General features: G+C 41.4%; 1 protein-coding gene across 1 annotated transcript; it reads right to left on the bottom strand.

The window, feature by feature from the left end:
• Positions 1-1,782: 1,782 nt before the first annotated feature.
• On the bottom strand, positions 1,783-21,193 carry LOC117463432 (immunoglobulin lambda-1 light chain-like). The gene is made up of 8 exons (XM_034105667.2): positions 21,108-21,193; positions 20,682-20,984; positions 6,954-6,960; positions 5,920-5,969; positions 3,403-3,744; positions 2,980-3,003; positions 2,108-2,214; positions 1,783-2,019 (listed from the first exon to the last, which is right to left on the bottom strand). The coding sequence occupies exons 1-8, from the start codon at positions 21,169-21,171 to the stop codon at positions 1,993-1,995; spliced, it is 924 nt and encodes a 307-aa protein (XP_033961558.1). The 5' UTR covers positions 21,172-21,193; the 3' UTR covers positions 1,783-1,992.
• Positions 21,194-21,303: the final 110 nt, after the last annotated feature.

Below are 21,303 nucleotides of genomic sequence, written 5' to 3'. Positions count from 1 at the left end.
GCAATATACCGGCGGGCCAGATCTAATAGGAATTAGAAATGATCCTGCGGGCCGAAATTAAATCCACCACGGGCCTGATTTGGCCCCCGGGCCTCGAGTTCGACACATGTGCCCTACAGGATGTCGTGCTGCTCACTTTAACTTGTGCTTTTAAACGTGCTCTATATAAGAACCTACATGCGTGTGCAGCAGAGGACATGAACAGCTGTTTTCCAAAGCAGCCTGATGGAGCTGTGTGTGTTCAGTTACACAGGAAGTGCAGCTGCGTGTTCCTGCAGACGTAGGTTTCAGATCTGCTGCTCTGTGACCACTTCCTGTCTCTGCTCTCTGCACAACAACACCTTCACCTGCTGCACCACACACGCACACACACACTTCCTGTACACACACACTTCCTGTCATACTGACACTGTTTGAACTGAGGGAAAACGTCTTTGTTTATCGAGAGAATGTAAACTGCTTTAGATATCATCCCCATGAACCTTCCCCACTTCATTACTGACATTACCACCGTTATTTTTTACAATACACGTTTTCTGACATGCTATGTTTAAATATGCTAATGAGGCGTTATGTGATGCTAACTGGGTGAATTTAGGAGAAATCTGCTGACACACATGGACAAAGTTAATAAAATAAACTCCTAAATGTGGATTTTGAAGAGAAATAGCCCAAAATATCAGCTTGTACGTGCAGTATTACTTGTATCTGTAGTGTGGAAGCAATTTGTTTGGTGAACATTTAGTCAGAAATATACTTATTATATTATTTCAACCTTCAAATTAATCTTAAAATGTACCATTGCACAAATAAACTATGTTCTTTGTCTGTAGAGTCTCACCAACTTCACTTCATCAACTTGAATAATGTCCTTAAAATGTAAACATAAAACAAACGATGACATATAATCAAATTAGCACCTCTCAGACCAGAGGAGATGTTTCCCCCTGATGTCGCTGAGAGACGAGGGACTTCTCAGAAAAGAGGCGAGCAGCTAAAAATACTTCTGTGGAAAAAGTGACGATCAGTGAGAGACGTTTATATCAAATCAATCATTGAGGTCAACCGCCGAAAGTATCTGTTATTTTGTGTATTTAAATCCACCGTTATGACATTAACACATTGAATATAAATAACGTTTTACCCTCTGGAACAAAGTATGTATTGCAATTGTTTTTATTGCAATATGAGACATAATAGTGGAGGGATTGATAATTATTTAATTATAACTCATTGATAAATCGAAACAATTATTATGGTGTGATTGTTTTAAGTCTGTAGCTTCAAATGACTTCATTAAAAATGGTATTTTTGCTAATGGGTTGTTTTGATGCTATGTATTTCTTTAGTACCTATTTCTTTGTATGTCAGTGGGCTCCGTTATTAGAGTCCTTCCTTTGTTGGTCGCCCGTTCAAACCCACGCCCTTTTGTTTGTTCAGGCCTTCCATTTTGTTACACAATAAAACTATTTATAATTATTACCAATTCCAACTGGTGTATGTTGCTTTCCTCCTCCCCTAGTCGGGACGTCACAAACACATATTTAGCTTTTATTGTGCGAATGTATTTACATTAAAACATTCCTTTGCCAGGTACGCACAACCGCAATAAGTGTGAAACAGAATTTGAACACTGTCTCTGTGCTCCTCCAATATGTGTGTACATTGTGCTTCCTGTACATGGCACTGGTCCATACTGTGATTTCACCAACATGTCACTTAACGGTGCGCCTTAATGAGAGTCATGGAATAACAGTCTTATGGAGAAATGAAAGCACATGATTGATTGGATGAAAGAGTTTTATTGAGTAGAAAATTAAGCGAACAAGCGATACAAAAACACAGAATCAGCATAAGAACAATTTATAATGTTGAAGTATTTCATTGTCATATAGCTTCAACAGGAATATGGATTGAATGGGACGAAAGGCGACCTGTGGTTATATAACAGCATTACTGATGCCCTGGATCTATTTTCTCCGGCCTCGGCACTCAGTTGTTCTGCTTCCCCGCTGATCCCTGCGACACACAGACGGGAGGAGTGTTTTTAAGTTACATTTATTCACATATTTGAATGCCTGCTTTATTCATCCAGAAGTGAACCAACCGGCAGCCTCCACAGCAGGAAGGCCACGCCGGCGCCGTAGACGCTGCTCTTCACGATGAACACAACGTACGACAGTTTGGCCGCCTGGGTCGTCTTCAAGTATTTCTCTGAAGGAACATTTAGATATTTAGAGACATGAAGAAGAGACATGTAGCACTGTGGTTGATATTATACATAAGTATAGCCTGCTGCATGTGTGACTTTTACACTTTTGAGAAAAGCTTATTTTGTTGCTATTTTGTTCACATTTAATTTCTCACAAAGATTTCACGTTTCTCTCTGGAGGATTTAAAGTGTGTACGGACTCTCTGTCCTCAGACCCTCACAGCAACAATTAAAAACTTTAACAATAAAAAACAAGTTGTTGTAAAAAGATTGCACCAAGAAATGTTGACTTACAAATTAAAAAGCTTTACGAAATGTGCAAAAATAGGAAGACGTAAAATGCAATGTTACTAAAGAATAAATAAATGTGCAATGTCCTCAACTTCAAAGACCCCCCCCCCCCCGGCTCACTCGTGCACTGATCAGTAACTTTCACTGATCAGAATATTTCTTACATTAAATTGATCAAAAAAGATCCTCAACACAACAAATATAATGTCGATATGTTCACTTAAAAGCATCCAAAGCAGTCGGTGTGCATTAGTTACAAAAGGATTTAACCTCTAATTTATTCCTTTTGAGTTTGTTTGTTGATAGTTTCCTGTTTTCCCCTGATCTTGGTAACCATGGTGACCTCACACCCCCCCCAGCCCCCACCACATTGCCTTATGAGATCTGTTTGAAACGATGTGACCCCACCACTCGTTACACACAAAGTGACGCCCTTGTCTATGTGTGTTTCTAAAAGCACAGAACAGTGTATTTACCTCTGGTCATGGCGGCCTGCGCACCTGAAAGGAGAACAACATGGATCGGGTTCAGGTTCTTTATTTTTACCCGTAGGTCGGTTTAGTTTGCAGATAAAAAGACAAGGGATCCATCCTGACACACTCTAGAAACAGACACAGACACATCTCTAATAAAAGTACACTCTGCTCCGTCAAATCTCAACATATTTAAAAACGTTTAAAAAGAAAAACACGGACATTCAAAATTAATTATTAGGCCTAGATAAATAAATAAATAAATAAATAAATAGGCATCTGTGTGACGCTCCTACGATTTGTTAATTTGTGCAATAGCTGCTGGGATAAAGCTGTTGGTATACCGCTTCGTTCTCTGTCCGGTTAGACGGGACCGAGGATGTCCTGATACTAAAAACTCATTCCTTTAGTACTTGAATGCCTCACCTTGGACCCCCTCCACCGTGTGTTCATGGTGGCTGGTGTGAGTCCCGTTGAAGAAGCTGACCCTGCAGGTGAACTTCCGGTCCGGTGTGAACCAGTCTGAGGCCGAGACCCTCAGCCTGCTGCTGATCCTGTAGGTCTTGCCTTCCCGCAGGGCGCTGCTGTCGGTGGCCACCCCGCTGCTGACGGCCCCCCCGCCCACCTGCCAGGACACACCGACGTGGTCCGGGTAGAATCCGCTGGCCACACACACCAGGGTCTTCCTCCTCTCACGGTCTCTCTGGTTCCGGCACTCCTTTGCTGACGGAGGGAACACTGTGACTGTCGGGGCAGAGACATCCCGGCCTGGTTCTGCAGAGACAAAGGAGAAAGTAATACAATGATGACTTTATTCCAATCCAACGTCATTTATATGGCACATTTAAAAACAACAGAGGTGACCCAAGTGCTGTACATCAATACATATATAACAAAGCAGCATAAATACATTTAGACCAGACCGAATGGACAAGAAGAAAGGAATGTAAAAGCACGAGACAATAGAAGCATATCAGCCACAGACTGAAAACCCTCAGACATGACGTCAACACATTTTAGACGGAATAGAAAATAGAAAACCCCATTTACTCAAGACTCAAAGGCTTCATATGCACAGCAGCTTCAGGGTAGATATGACAATCTAATCTCTAAGGCCCAAGCTCCTCCAACAATGCATAAATAAATATAAGACATAAAACTAATTAAAAAAATATATATAATAGTGCGAGATTATCACCGATGTGCAATTGATCCGGATGAAGTCAACGATATACATGTCAACAAATAAATACAATACGCTAAATGTTGCAGAGAATGTTATAACGGGCATAACACGTGTCAGATTTAGCTAACGGGCAGCTGCTTAACAATCCGACAACTTCAAATGTTAAGAAGTCTCTGTCGCACTAACGGTTATAAAACAGATGCACAGAAATCACTCAATGAAAGCTGGACATAGATACAAAATGTTAATGCGAGAATCTAGACCAGAACATCCGGGTACAAAGAGGCACTGAACAGAAATGTCACGTAAAACCCGACAGGTTGCAGAATTAAACTTCACGTAAATGTTGTTGTTTCTTAAAGTTATTGCAGAGATCTTACCAAGTACAGTTAGTTTGGTTCCTTCTCCAAATTCAGCAGGATATGTGTTTGAGCACAGCGCTCACTGACATGTCAAAAACTGCCAACGTCTAAAATAACACTTATTTTCCTGTAGTTTTTTTATAGCAAAATACGCTTTCCACTATTAATTACATATCAAGTCATCTTACCGAGTACAGTTAGTTTGGTTCCTTCTCCAAATTCAGCAGGGTAAGAGTCTGAGCACAGCGCCGACTCACATGTTAAAAACTATCAGCAGCTGAATTTACCTCCAACTTTTGATTGTTTTGGGGCTTTTTTAGGTTCTACACTAAGAAGTACATCATTATATTACATGACCCTACTTATAGACTCCATTTTCTTTCACGTTTTGATGCATGGAAGGGAAACATTTTGACATTTTCTTTTGCAGTTTTGACTCAAAGCAACACAATGCTGCTGCAGAAAATTAGCAAACAAGTGTCAGAAACGTCTTCACAACATCATATCTTAACAGTATTTAATGATCTATTAACATCATTACATGACGTTTCCTTAAGAATCGATCCTAAAACAAAGCTTGGCAAAGGAAAATGGAAAATCTTAAACCATTCTTGACTTCCTTCACCCCAAAGAAAGCTTGTTTGCATTGTCACAGTGCAAAGATACTAAACAAATGTAAACTAAATTAAAGTAAAACTGACAAATATTTAATAAAGTTTTAACATTTTCTTACCTAGAACGGTTAGCTTAGTTCCTCCACCGAAGGAAGCCTCTGAGCTCTGAGTCACAGTGAACCTGATCCGTGTCTAAAACTGCTCCACATGCTGCTTTACTTTAAAAACATTTTTTCATAACAAATGCCACTTACTTTTCAAACCACAGCCTATTTTCTTTACAAGGAGTTTAAGAGGAACCTCTCAAAAACAATGCTATAAGAATTGATATGAGTAGAGACGTTGGTTTCTCGACTGAAATGATGTTTTCCGTTCGTGTTTAAGCCAAAGAACAAAACGATTTGAGCTACACTTTTGGACACATAGCCTTTTTTAAATGTCATTTCTTACCTAGAACGGTTAGCTTAGTTCCTCCACCGAAGGAAGCCTCTGAAGCACCAGAGTCACAGTGAACCTGATCCGTGTCTAAAACTGCGCGACCGGCTGCTTTTATTTAGAAACTTTGCTTTTAGTTTTGTAATAAATGCAGCGTACCTTTTCACCAACAACTGCCGCCTGTTTCCTTTACAATATTATTTTAGGAACCTCTCAATAACCCGTTTAGACTTTATGTTACTAGAGCAGTCGGGTTTTATGTTAATATGTAAGCTTAACAACCACAAATAGTAAGCTATAACTTAAGACAAAATATGTGTTATTAGAATTTGTGTTGATGTCTTACCTAAAACAGTTAGCTTAGTTCCTCCACCGAAGTAAGCTTCAGTCACACCAGTCACAGTGAGCCCGATCCGTGCTCAAAACTGCACAACACTTTTATTTTGAAATGTTGCTTTTAGTTACTTTCAAACGTACTTTATTGGGTTTTATTTTAAATCCTAAAACCAACATTTTCTCCACACTAGTCTGGTTGTTCAGAAAAACAGTTTTATGTTGCGTTAACGCTGTAAACACATCCCTGCTTTAGCACGTTTCATTTCTCTCGCAGGTGAATTAATGAGAAGAAATGCGGAGCTCGTACTCACCGAGGACAGTCACTTTGGTTCCCTGTCCGAAATAGGCTTGGTAATTGGCACAGAGCTGAAGCTTCATATCAAAAAGCTCTGAGCACAACTTAACGTATTAAGTGTCTTCACGCACCACATAAAGCTTTACACATTTAGCTAGTTACATTTGAGCTATCATCGACTTACCCAAAACCGTCAGTTTGGTTCCTTTTCCAAAGTAAGCCTCGTTCGCATTGTCACAGTGCAGAAACACTGAGCATGAAACTCTCAGGTCTTTCTCTACCAGAACTATCTTTTTTTACCGATACTTCTGTTGAGTCTTTAAAGCAATGTTGATTTTATAGTAGAGTAAAAGAGTGAAATATTTACCTAAAACTGTGAGTCTGGTTCCTTGTCCAAAGTAAGCAGGTTGAGTGTAGCTCACAGTGTTCTCCCTTCAGGTCAATAGACTCTTTCACAACAACAGTGTTTTCCTTCACTTTCACGCCAACATTAAAACGATGCTACGTGTGTAGCATGACGCTGAAGCAGGGAGAGAAGCTGCTTACCTAAAACAGTGACTTTCGTTCCCTTTCCAAAGTAGGCTTCAGCTCCAGAGTCACACTGAGAGTCTCCTCGATCCACAAAGTCTCCAAAGTCTCCAGAATCAGCGCGTTGAGACTCCAGAGGAGGAGGAAGGCTCAGACATGCAGGACGGGATTCATAATGTCATCAAGTCCAAGGTTTCTGTCCAGACGAGAAAGAGAGGCATCCTGATGCTCCACATATAAATAATAAGATAATTTTAAAACTATTTCTTCTGCAGATTTTGTCCACGTGAATTGTGTTTTACTGCCAAAGTGTGCAGTGAGTTTGAACCCTTGATACCCCCCCCCCCCCCCACGGGGAGCCCCCAGCAGGAACACAGGGGCTGTTAATGGAGGAGGTTTTTGTACAGCGGCTCTATAGGATTGTATCACCGTGGCCCCCTGTCCCCACGGTGAAAAAGCATCAGACAAAAACCTGAAGTCTCTCTGCTTCTCTCCCCCCTCCCTCCCCCCAGCGCCTCCATATCTCAGCCTCCATCTCTCTGTGTGGTGTGCGCGCGCGCGTGTGTGTGTGTGTCTCTACTGCTGCTATTTCTGTGACAGCTAAGAAAAGAAGAGGGAGGAAGGAGAAGGGAGAGAGGTGTTTGTGTTCAGAGGGAGGGACGTCTCTGCTGCCCACCTCTTCATCCTGCAGCGTCAGACACTTCACTGACACACACACACACACACACACACACACACACACACACACACACACACACACACACACACACACACACACACACACACACACACACACACACACACACACACACACACACACACACACACACACACACACACACACACACACACACACACACACACACAGATGTGAGGCTGTAGTCGTGGATCCTTTTTCTGCAACACAAGTCCTTAAAAAGAGCAATGTGAACAATGTCTCAGAGTGGCATGAAAGCAATTTATTCCTCACTAACAAATAATCCCCTCAAAGTTATAGTAGGCTACACATTTTTTTATCAAGTACTTAAGTTGATTTATTTTGTGCTTATAACGTGAATCTGCAAACATGCAACTCATTTTAGGCGATTCAAATATGTCCTTCTGAATTGAGTTGTTGGTATTTCATATTTGCTCCCTATAAAACACTTTAAGTTAAACATTGCATTACATTAAATCATGATAGTATATTTACTCTTTTAAAATGTGTGTTGTGCAAACATTGGTTATATTTGTTTTATATATTCTTAATTGTGAGATGTGATGTTGTTCTGCAGATGTCCCATACAGTATTATGTAAATATGAATTGCAGCGTATTCAGCCTTATCTCAGTGTACATGTAAAATGTTCAGTAAAAATAAAGCAAGCCAACAACTTAGTACAGCTGAAAGTCCAATAATCAATAAGTGGATTGACAGAAAATGAATTAGAAACGTTTGTAAGGTTGGAGTGACGTGAATTATTAGTAATAATGTTGATGGTTGGACAGCTGCCTGACCAAAACACTGGTTCATAGTGACGGCCTTTTTTTCCTCTGTAGTAAATATTGACTTCTTTGACACATCCTGACTTTTGAAAAGCTCAAGGTGATTTGTATTTGTATTCTAAATGTAATCCCACATGAACCCTGAAGAGGTCAGTGTTTGACAATCTCTTCACAACACTTTGATCCTGTCACACAGAATAAAATAAATAACAGACACTAAAGCAGAGATTGACACAGATGAAGGTCAATCGGACTAAAAATATTGAATAGGACCTTTACCACACTGACACCTGCTCACTTATATGAACTCCTTAGCTTTGTGTGGTTTCAGGTACAGCTTGACTTTTCTTTCATGTTCTGGTCCATTTGAGATTTCGACACTGAATTACACCGCTCTTCTAATCTGGCAATGCCCCCCCCCCCCTGTGTTCAGCGGTGTTGAAGATGGATACACGAAATTCCCACCGTCTGAAACACCAAAGTTATTTGCAAAATACTACAAACTTTAGACAACTTTACTGCCATGTGAAGGAATTATGTTACTACCGTCTTCAAGCTGCTTCAGGAGTCCATTTGTTTGTTTTGGAGGATGTTCTTCACACCAACACCGAGTTTTTCTGTCATGATTTTGGCTGCTTCGGGACTGTAGGTACACTTCTCTCTGAATCTTCACTTCACAAAGGTAAGCAACTGCTGCTTGTGCTAACAGGCATATTGTGAGTTGTGCCCTTAGCCAGCTAGCAATGTTTGGCTAAGCTAATTAATGGTTTTTGACTTACTCTGGTAGTTTAGCTAACAGTTAGTCTGACGTTGGGATAGCTTTAGTTCAACAGGGAACTTCAGAGAAGAGGCTATTTTGCTTTTTTTGGTAGGCTGCTTTTATGATGCTCCCAGAGGTAACTGCTCAGTTGACGGTAGCCCAGTGTATCTTTACTAACGTTTATTAAACTGTAAGCTAAGCTAGCTAACGTTACCGTGTTGGTGTCCTTTCGTTTTGTGGAAATAACGGTTCAACGGTTCTAACACCAACTGTTGTATGACGTTTTACTATTCTACTTCTCAGGACTCTTTAAAATGTTTTATCATTTACTCCAGAAAGCACAATGTCACCTCACTAAACACTTTGCAGCTTGTGCTAATATGTAATTTGTGAGTTAATGTGTTGACTTTGGGTCCTTTCATAAGCTAATTATGTTTGGCTAAGCTAACTAACGGTTACAACATTCAAATTGGTAATGCTAACGGTTAAGAGGCTAACGTTGGGCTAGCTAACGGTGAACTTCAGACTTCCTCCTTGTCTTTGTACTAGCTGCTATTTTGTTTCTTACATATTTAATTAGATTACAATAGCCTATGTGTATCTCAACTAATGTTAATTAAAAGTGATCTAAACCGTCTGTTTGGGGTCCCTTAGTTGTGTGGTACATTAACGGCTTGTTGACTTAACTGTTATCCTGACACCAACGGTTGCCTGAAGTTTTAATATTCTACTTCTGTCCTCTTTAGACTTTTTTTACATTTTCTGTCCTTGACATAAGCACAATTTCACATTACTAAGGAAATACTTAGCCGTTTGTGCCAACATGTTTATGTTGAGTTAATGTTTTGCCTTTGTGCCCTTCCTTGCATATGCTAGCTCTGTTTTGCTAAGCTAGCTAACAGTTACTACATTTGGTTGGCTTATATATACATTGGTTACGTTACTGGTCCCTTAGTTTAGTAGAAACGTTAATAGTTGTGGACTCATCAACATTGGTTGTCAGTTTTACTAACAGGTTATGGCTTCTTTGTTTATTGTGAGTTTATTTGTTTGATATGTGCCTTTGCATGAGCTAGCTACGTTTGGCTAACTAAGCTAACCAACGGTCATGGCATTGTTATGGGTAACATTTCAAAGGCAAACTTTACTATAGCTATGATATAACTTGCTCATCTTGGCTCTGTTATTTTTGGTGTAAAAAGCTGTGAATGTTATCGTTTATTTTATTGTTAGGCGTCCCTGAATTTATTGGAAAAATAACAATTTTTGTTCTGAGAATTTATTTGAAAATTACAGTTGCAAGAAAAAGTATGTGAACCCTTTGGATTCTCCACACATAGCGTTGTGTGTTCCTTCCAAACAACTCAGCTTTGGTTTCATCCGTCCACAGAATATGTTGCCAGTAGTGCTGTGGAACATCCAGGTGCTCTTTGGCAAACTTCAAACGTGCAGCAATGTTTTTCCTGGACAGCAGTGGCTTCCTCCGTGGTGTCCTCCCATGAACTCCATTCTTGTTCAGTGTTTTACGTATCGTAGATTCGTCAACAGAGATGTTAGCATCTGCCAGAGATTTCTTTAAGTCTCTCGCTGACTCCCTAGGATTCTTCTTCACCTCATTGAGCATTCTGCGCTGTGCTCTTGCAGTCATCTTTACAGGACGGCCCCTCCTAGGGAGAGTAGCAACAGCGCTGAACTTTCTCCATTTATAGACACTTTGTCTTACCGTGGACTGATGAGCATCAAGGCTTTCAGAGATACTTTTGGAACCCTTTCCAGCTTTATGCAAGTCAACAATTCTTAATCGTAGGTCTTCTGAGAGCTCTTTTGTGCGAGGCATGGTTCACATCTGGCAATGCTTCTTAAGAATAGCAAATTCAAAACTGGTGTGTATTTTTTATAGGGCAGCTTTAACCAACACCTCCAATCTCGTCTCATTGATTGGACTCCAGGTTGGCTGACCCCTAGGCTGATTTAGCTTAGGGGTTCACCCAGCACTGTGAATGTTTACATGGTGTGTTCAATAAAAACATATAATTGTTTGTGTGGTATTAGTTTAAGCAGACTGTGTGTCTGTTGTTGTGACTTAGATGAAGATCAGAACACATTTTATGACCAACTTATGCAGAAATCCAGGTCATTCCAAAGGGTTCAAATACTTTTTCTTGCATCTGTAACTGTTTTTTTTCTCATGTTTTTTCCCGACTCCTCACATGAACGGTTTCTGCAGTTTTTCCTGTCCTAATTCTGGGTTATTAGGACTCTTTTAAAGAGTATATATTGAGAAACTTCATGTTGGTAAAATGTCTGAAACACTTTCAATCATAAGAACATGATCATTTAAGAATTGACTGTGAGGAACAACATTATTTTGAATGTAAAATCCTGTGTCTGTGTAATGTCAGAACGGTAATTCAGTCTGCCTTTCAGCTTTTGAACATGAGAAAAAGGGAGCAGGGTTTTTAGTGAGGGAGTGGCATTAAACCACATCACTGTGTACTGGCAGCGCAGAAATACACAGCCGAGTCTGATGCACTGCCACGAGGAATAATCAGGGCTCCTTTTTTGATGTCTTCTCTTGTTATCTCAAACCGCTTTTCAAACTCCTTCTCATAGATAGGGTCACTAACAACGTTGATGCTGTATCCAATCAAATTCATCAGACCTCTCTCTGTTTGTTGGTACCAGAGCATGACATATAGATTGTTATCATTATGACTGCATTTAATTTCTTCCCTGGCTTTGTCGTTGACTATTCTGGGATGAGACGGCTCAAACTCCACACCCTCAGCTTGATCTGTGGACAAACATATTGAAAATGGAGTTAATACAGTAGCCACCTAAAATAAAACCATTCTTATAAATAGCTGTTTTTTGAAGTAATTTCTTTACATGAAAGCAAGAAGAGGAGAAATGCTATCACAGCTGGAGACATCCTTCAGGTCTGTGCTGTAGCCGGAGAAACACTGCTGCCTCTGATGGTGTAGAGACACCGCCTCCTGTGGAAATACACAGATCTCGTGTTCAGGAAAGAGACGAGGGTTTTGGTGAGGGACTGGCATTCACCACATCACTGTGTACTGGCAGCGCAGAAATACACAGCCGAGTGTGACGGGTTCGCTGAGCGTATAATCAGAGCTCCTCTCAGCGTGTCTTCTCTCGTCAGCTCAAACTCTTTTTCAAACTGACCCTCGTAGTTTTGCTCGCTGTTTGCATATCCATACCCAATGAGGGTCATAGAGAAACTGTCTTCTCTCTGCTGATACCAGAGCATTAATACAAGGGAAGAATCGTCATGGCTGCATGTGATCTGGACCTCAGTGCTCTCCTCCACTATCTGAGCAGGAGATTGTTGAAATCTAACAGCGCTCGTCTGACCTGGGGAGAAAGAAAATTGTAAATGTCATTGGCGGAAATGTTATAAAATGTTAATTATATTTAGTGGCTACATTAATGTAATTATTCATTACAACGTGAGATAATCATCTTACAGTAAAAACAGAAGAAAACAAAGATCTGCAGAGGTGAAGACATGGTCTGGCACTGGTGTGATGAAAAGCATTTCTCTGAGAAAAACAAGTCTCAGGGTGAAGAGGGAGGGGGTTGGGTTAGTGTGAGTCTGTGGGTTGATTTATCCCCATGATAAAGCTGCACACCATGTGCTGTGCCTCCACCTGTTGGTTGAATCAGGGCCCTGCTCTAAGGTGTTGTTGATAAGTCTTTATATGAACAGGTTACACCGCCTGCTCCATAACACCTGATGAGAATATCACACTTCTCATTTAGCTACTGAGCAGTCACTGTTCGCATGGCCGTAAGAGATCAGTCGTCTCCAACATAATCATGTGAAATATTATCAAAAAACGCATCTCTATTTTGTGTCCTGTTTTACATCTGACATCAGGTCCAGTTTCAGTCTCAAACAATAACACTATTCACCAGCTAATCCTCGTTGGCTCCTGAGCATATGAAGCTTAAGGTGCTGACAGTCTCTAAAGTGATTTCTCCACATTGGACCCCTGATGCAAGGGGACGGTCACCAAACTACCCAATGAATTACAAATGGCTGTCAGTCCAGAATAATGTTACACATCTTTGTCTACATTTAATTGGTGTAAACTAGCTCTATGTAATGTCAAGTTCTGAGAAGTCACATGATTTCAGTGGTTTGTTATCTTCTGGATCGTCCAGCTGGTTTTTGTCTGAGAGCCTCACTGTCTTTATGACTCGTTTGTGAACTGTGAATATCCATATCCAGTGGGTTCCAGAGCCTTGTCCCGGGGGGCCGCTGGTACCACAGCATCACTCTGTAGTCGGTGTGTCCGTGAGTGCAGGAAAGCTGCACGTCTTCTCCGGCCTTTCTGATGACTGCAGAGGGAGACTGGTGGACCTGAACCCCCAGAGAAACACCTGCTGTAAACAGAGGAAGTAAAGGACATCTTATTTGACTGTAAAGTAGTAGGGATGCCAGCGATTATTCGATTATTCGAATATTCGCTACAGTCTCCATAATCGAATATTATTTTTAAAAATCGATTTTATTTATATATTTTTTTTTTGTATGTATTTTTTTTCTGGCTTAGTTTCAACCAAAATATATGTAAATATATATATGCTAATAATAGTATTAATAATTGTAAATGGTCATTGGTCACACCACCAGTTTGTTTTACTGTAAACTTGGAGGAAGCCTGCAGAGCAGACTGCTGCTGCAGCACGCTACACACCGACCCCGCCCCCCCTCTCCCTCACACATGCGACTAAAGATGAACAAAGCGGCAGGTAAAAAGAGTTCCTCCTCGTGGAACTACTTCGAACTTACAAGTCCAAAGGAAGTCGAATAATCGATTATTATTCGCCAGGGCTGCCGAATAATCGATTTTGATCATGGTCAGTTTCTGGCAACCCTGTAAAGTAGTTGTTACCCGTGAGGAAATGGCAAAAGAGAAATGTAATGATCTTGTAGAGACTGAATGACTCTGAAGTGATGGATGAAATGCAGTGATCGTTAGGTCATGAACTATTATCTGCTGCTCTCCTCTCTCACAGTCACATGTTAAGGAGGAAGCAGATGTGATGGAGGAAGGAGGAGTGGCTTCATGTAAGATATATTTGTCTGTTTATCTACGTACTTCCCTCTTAAAAGACATTTAGCTTTTGACACATTTTGATCAGATATTACATTATGTTACTGCACATTAGCCTTGTTAATTTGTAATAAACCAAACCAATACAAACACAAGTGTATTTGCTGATGATGAAATGATTGCATCAAACCAAAATACAACCACAAAAGCAGCTGTGTCTGAGCAGTTTATTCCACGTCTCATGAAAGAAGATGGTTCAGAGTTTTTGTAAAGTTCAGAGGGGATTCCTGTCAGCGTGCTTCTCTCGCTGCACAGAAGTAAACTCCACCGTGCTCTGGTTTCACAGCGTTGACTATTAGAGAGGCATTCTTTGCTGCACTCCCACTCAGATCTCCAGACATGACAAAATCATCTTTAAATGGCTCCTCCATTGTGGCCTCTTTAAAATACAAATACCCGATGAGTTTCAGAGCTGTGTCTCCAGGTGAGCGCTGGTACCAGAGAATCAATCTGTAGTCCGTTCCGTCGTGGCTGCAGGAGATCTGCACTTTGTCTCCAGGTGGTTTGATGAGCTCAGAGGGAGACTGACGCACATCAAGACCCAGACTAACACCTGGATAAAGAACATAAAACAATCATTGTTACAAAATCATAGATAATGAGAAATCAATGATTCAACCCGTGCTTTTTATATTTGTTCACCTGCCAGACAACCGAAGAGGAGAAAGCCGATCATTATGACTTATTCAAAATAAAGCAGGACATGTCAGGCTGACTATGACAAAGTATTTTAGTTTGATTCTGTCAGTGATGGAGGTCTGCAGACGCCTCCACGGAGTGAGTGAGGTTTGAAGAGGAAGGGGAAGTGATGAATGCAGCTGACTGGGAGGGGACTGTTGTCTCATTGACAACCTGAACTACTGATAAGGGTTGGATGTTTTTGTATCAAGGAGAAGGAAGCTACAGTCACTGTGCTTTGCTGGCTGCACAGAAGTAAACAGCACTGTGCTCAACTCCAGTCATTCGGACTGTAAGAAAGCCATTCTTTACCGAATCTCCACGCAAATCTCCAGAGATATTGAACCGTTCTTTAAATGGCTCCTCCATTGTGACAGCTTGGTAATTCAAATACCCGATGAGTTTCAGAGCTGTGTCTCCAGGTGAGCGCTGGTACCAGAGAATCACCCTGTAATCCGTTCTGTCGTGGCTGCAGGAGATCTGCACTTTGTCTCCAGGAGATTTGATGAGCTCAGAGGGAGACTGACGCACATCAAGACCCAGACTAACACCTGGATAAAGACAAATAAAACAAATATTGTTCATTCATAAATGTTCATTTATGGTATTGTTCATTACAAAATCATAGATTATGAGTAAAGAAAATAATGATTCAACCCATGCTGGTTATATGTGTTCACCTGCCAGACAACCGAAGAGGAGAAAGCCGATCATTATGACTTGGTCGAAATAAACCATGACTATGACAAAGTATTTTAGAAGTAAGTCTCTGGGATCTTACATCACATCACTGTCTGTGATGGAGGTCTGCAGACGCCTCCACGGAGTGAGTGAGGTTTGAAGAGGAAGGGGAAGTGATGAATGCAGCTGACTGGGAGGGGACTGCTGAACATGTCATTGACAACCTGAACTACTGATAAGGGTTGGATGTTTTTGTATCAAGGAGAAGGAAGCCACAGTCACTGTGCTTCGCTGGCTGCACAGAAGTAAACGGCACTGTGCTCAACTCCAGTCTTTCGGACTGTAAGAGAGCCATTCTTTACTCCACTCAAATCTCCAGAGATATTGAACCGTTCTTTAAATGGCTCCTCCATTGTGACAGCTTGGTAATTCAAATACCCGATGAGTTTCAGAGCTGTGTCTCCAGGTGGGCGCTGGTACCAGAGCATCACCCTGTAGTCCGTTTTATCATGGCTGCAGGAGATCTGCACTTTGTCTCCAGGTCTTTTGATAAGAGAGGGAGACTGACGCACATCAAGACTCACACAGATGCCTAAAAAGAAAAAGAAATCATCAGTCAATGCAGGATCTATAGATAGTGCTATTTTGGACTGGTTAAATATCTTACCAACGAGCCAGGATAAAAAGAACAATGTTGGCATCTTGTCCTCGCTGAGTGAACACACTGCGTGGCTCTGATGCTGTCGTCTCTTTATCAACATCCTCCTTTTATATATTCCCTAGCTACTTTATATTTCATAGTGCTTCATGTGTTTCACAAGAGAGTGTTTCTGGAGCTACAGCGCCACCTACTGGAGTGACAGAAACATTCAAATGTAATGTCAACCAGTTTGCCGACAGCAAAAAAATACACAGCACTCTCCAAAAATAATAAAATAATATATTTAAAACTGTTTGTCTTACTAAAAATGTCCCTTTCCCTTTCCCTCTGTCCGACTGTCTTATGGTGAGCCAGCTGTCTGATATCAGTCGCTCACTATGTGGTGTATTCCTTATCCATGTGGTAATTCCACATTGTGTATCCGGCTGCTTTACAGGGAGTTTTTGTTGAAGACGCAGGGTGTGTGCAGCACTGTGCTTCGCTGGCAGCACAGAAATAAACTGCGCTGTCTTCAGATCGACGTGCCTTTGGAATATGAAGATGTGCCAGACTCTGCCCATTACCACTCACGTTATAAGTGCCTTTAAATTGAGCTTCGACAGTTGGATTAGTGAATCGTACATAGCCGAGTAGCACCATGTCATTTCCCCCAGCAGACTGTTTATACCACTGGACCTGATCAAAGCGTGCGCTTGAATGGCTGCACGTCATCAGGACGTCTTCTCCAAGGTGTTTGATCAGCGCCGAGGGATTCTGATGAACGCTGTTCTCTGACGGTTCTGAAACACATATTGATTTAGTTATTTATGGTACAAATAAAGAGGAAACAATACAAGAGTATGACTGTGAAACATGACGTTGAGACTGGAGACAGAGGAGGTTGTGGAGTCGCATAGTTGTCAGACTTAATTAAAACAAAAAGACAACAACCACCAGGGAGTAAAAGCAAAGGGCAAGTTCTCGAGAAACCTTTTAAACCAACAACTTTGAGATAAACGTGAATTCTGGTACCTTTTACGAGTTACTTTAACATTACCTGTTAAGCAGAACGGCAAAGCTGCTAAAAGCACAAGGAGTCTAACCATGATCCTAACGCAGAGGAAAACAAAACTAAAATGCTGACTGAACTTAGCTATGGATGGAAAAGGAAGTAGGAGGGGTCGACGTTACGGGCTGTCCCACGTCTGCAGTGGATAAATCAATCAACAAAGCAACGAATCTGCAACTGTATTGACATCTTTAAATCTTTTTAATTGCAGCATTTTTTGTCTTATTATCCAAATTGCTGCACACTATTTGTTAATGTCAAAATGTCATTTTGAATACAGATTTGTAAAGCTGCAGAGATGCCCAGTCTAAATATATTCCATCAAATAATACTAATGCATAAATTACCACTCCCTCCAAAGTTGTCCCTCAGCATTTAGCAATTTGCACCTCTATGTTGGACTGACAAAACAAGGCATCTAAAGACTTCACCTTGGACTTTAAGGATCAGGAATCTAAATGTTTTACTAAATGAAATAATTGGCAGTTTAATGAATAATGAGAGAAAACCTAGTGTCAGTATTGTTGGTTTCCAGTGGTATGCTGATGGTATCGTGGTGACTTCCTGCCACAGTGTGATGCAGGTGTGTCGTTCATCGGAGTGATTTCATGAGGCCGATTATCAGAGAGGGTTTTTGTCGCAGCGAGAGCGACTCTGAGTCACCGTGTCGACTAGCTGCACAGAAATACATGCCGCTGTCTTCTGGCTGTCTGAGCTTCAGCACACGGAGTTCAGACTCCACTGAGCCGTCTCCACTCACTTCGAAATGCCCTTTGAAGGCATCCTCAATGGATTGGCTAGTAGCATAAACATATCCAATGAGGTTGAGGTGTGAGTGGCCCGTCGGCTGCTGGTACCACAGGATCATATTGTATGAACTGGTTGAATGGCTGCAGCTGATTGTTGCTGGAGTGTCAGGACTTCCTAATATCGATGATGGATCCTGCAAGACTTCCCTGCTCAGTGAAGGACCTGCATTTAAAGAGAAAAGCTTTAGGAACACAGACATGTTTACAAAAGATTAAACCTCCAGCAAAGACTGAATAGAACCGTACGGGAGAGCAGGAGCAGCAGCAGGGAGATGCTGAGGATGTCTCGGATCATGATGTCTTCACCCTCCTCTCTCAGACCGACTGAACGCAACCAGAGTCAACTTAGAGGGGAGGAGACAGACATGTGACACGTTCATCTTGAATATATAATGTAGATGGCAATACAACTTATCAAGACGAAAAAAATCATGTACTGGTTCCCGCCTCTGGAATCTCAAGACGGCTTTTATTTTTTCAAATAATTGGTCTGAATACGTTTTGTTGGGAAAATACTGAATGTTCCTTCTGTATCAGAGAAGCACATGATAACAGAGGCCCGACGTGGCCGTGTACGTAGCCGTGTACGTAGCCGTGTACGTGGCCGTGTACGTAGCCGTGTACGTAGCCGGATGTATGACTACATGGATGACGCTCATGAGACACTGTTGAAGTTATGATAGCCATGTTCCTCAGAAGGCAGATGACACAGCCCCTAGAGAGAGATAGGCATATGACTGTCATGTTTATTGCTTACGCAGGCCTTAGCTAGTCTTTACTAATGTCAGAATACTGCTTTGAACCAGTATTCTTCCATCTTGTTGACTGTAACCCCCTCCCGTGTATATAAGCATCTGAAAGACACTGTTCTGGGAACTAGTTGTCCCACGCAGCCCTGTGAGTGATGACTACTTCCATTCTTGCAAGGATAATAAATACATATCCTGATATTGAAGATCAAGCCGGTGACGAGTGATATTTTTCTAACAAGTTTGCTTTGAAAACGATTATTTTAATTATTTTCAGACATTTGATCAACTCAATGATTATTTAATCTGTTAAAGAATAAAATGATACCACCAAAGCATGAAGCAATGGATTCAGAGTGAACAGCAGAGGACGAGCGTAAAGACTTTTCTGACATCATAGCTAACTGGGAGATATGTATAAAACCTGCAGCACAGAGCAGACAAACGGTGACGATGAGAGCTGACATCATCAATACAAAGATAAATGGGGTTTTACAAACCAACGATTGAAAAGAATTGATCAGAAAGGAATTCATAAAAAAATAAAATACAAAAGATAAATAATACAAATTAAGTAAATGAAGATCCGAGAAATACGTCTACAATCGTCTTGAATAATCTTCTCTGGCAGCGAGAGGAATCACACCAACAACGCTGATGCTTATGACACACGAACAGTATGTGAGGTGAGCTCGCTGCACCTCCTTACAGCCATCTCTTTTAAACTTCCTCTGAATGCTAAATCTCTTCATTAATCTGGATCACCCACTTCAGAAAAACCTCAGCATGTCCTGCCACACCTTCCATCTTACTCTTCGCTGTTGTTGATTCGTCAATATCCCTCCCGTCCTGAATGTAATGCACATACATCTATATGTCGACATGTAAAAGTCCTGCTCTCTAGCTCTAACATTAGTTAGCAGTCAAACATAATGGAACTAAATGTTATATTAATAACTAACATTTTCCTTTTGTTCCGAGGTGCACTTCACATAACTTTGACATTAAACACGGAGGCGATGGTCTATAGATGAAATGTTTTATATTCTAAACTGAGTCGCAAAACACAGCACAGACATTGAACTGTCGAACAGGGGTGAGAGGAAAAGAGTCACAAAGGCAAGTTAAAAACAATTTAACAAAAAAAACAATCGACAAGTATATGTCTATAAATGTTGTTAGAGAAATATTTCTGTCTTACTCCTAAGTGTCAAAGAATAATTCTTCTTTACTTAAGATATTTAACCTTTCGGCCTGTTGACATTTGCGACGAACCCTAAGTCTGTTATCTGTCTTAAGGAATGGGAAGTCTCAGCTATTGCTGACATTATCAGTTTTATGACCGGTCAACTCTCGGTCCCAGAGCCATAGAGTCAGGTGAGTGATTCAGTGTCTCCAGGTGTTCACGGATACCTTCCCCCAATATGCTGATTAGCTCTCTGTAAACTAGTTAAAGGGTCTATCAAGAGATAGGCTGATCAGAATTGACATGACAACCCACCCGTGCAGCTGGAGCCTTTGGCTGCTGTGACTTATGATATGAATTCTCCGGCCGATGCTTGTAATAAACATCATTGTTTGACATCAAAGCTCCAGCTCTCCTCGTGTCTCTCGGAGTCCTGACTCTCCATCGCTGCAGAAGGTTCCCTCACACATGTCACTGTTCACATGATGATAAAATATAAGCTCTGAACTGAATGAAGTTCTACAAACATCCGGAAACATGCTCAGCAGCAGCATGGAGAACAATGTCTATGTCTTGCCTGTGATTTCTCATTCACTTTGACAACAAGTCACTAATGACACTGCATACTGAAAAGCAGTCTGTCGAGCTCCACCTGCAGATAGCTGAACTCACTGATCTCTGTTATTCACGTGACTCCAGCAGAGGGGTTTCTGCTCAGCCTCCTCCTGAGTTTGTGTCACTGTGTTGACTCACAGCACAGAAGTACAAGCCTTTGTCTCCTGGCTGCAGATCCTTCACGGTGAACGTCCCGCTCTCAGCGTCAGGCTTTGTGGCTGAGAACTTGTCTTTGCTGAATCCTCCAAAATCATGATTACCTTTGTTCCCTGGTATTGTGAACACGATTAGCTCCATAGTTTCTCCTGGCAGCTGTCTGTACCAGTACATCTGGAAGTAGCTAGCACCCTTTGTGTGGGTGCAGTTCATTGTTGCACTCTCTCCTTGTGTTTCCCACAGCATGTCAGTCTGGGTGACATCGCTTCCGTCAGTTAGACCTGAGTGAAACAAGAACATATACTATAATACCCTTCAGTGGTTGAGCCTCCATATCACGTCAATATCATTATAAATGATAATGATTTACAAACCAGTCCACGGTCGATTTGATTGTAAATTACCTGCAGTCCAAAGTAAAAAGATGGACACTGTGAGGACGCTGTGCTTAAAGATGATCACGTCCATGATGTCTGACAGCAGGGACTGCAGAGCCTCATAAAGTATGAAGGGCTGCAGGGGGAGGGTCCCTGCATCATGTGGTCACATCCTGTGAGGTAGCACTCAGTATTTCACAAAGTAAAGGTGGTATAGGAGGTA

The sequence above is a fragment of the Pseudochaenichthys georgianus genome, chromosome 18, assembly GCF_902827115.2.
Source record: "Pseudochaenichthys georgianus chromosome 18, fPseGeo1.2, whole genome shotgun sequence".
NCBI classification, from domain to species: Eukaryota; Metazoa; Chordata; class Actinopteri; order Perciformes; family Channichthyidae; genus Pseudochaenichthys; species Pseudochaenichthys georgianus.
Note: the sequence above shows the minus strand (reverse complement) of the source record. Positions and strands in the feature narration are given on the sequence as shown.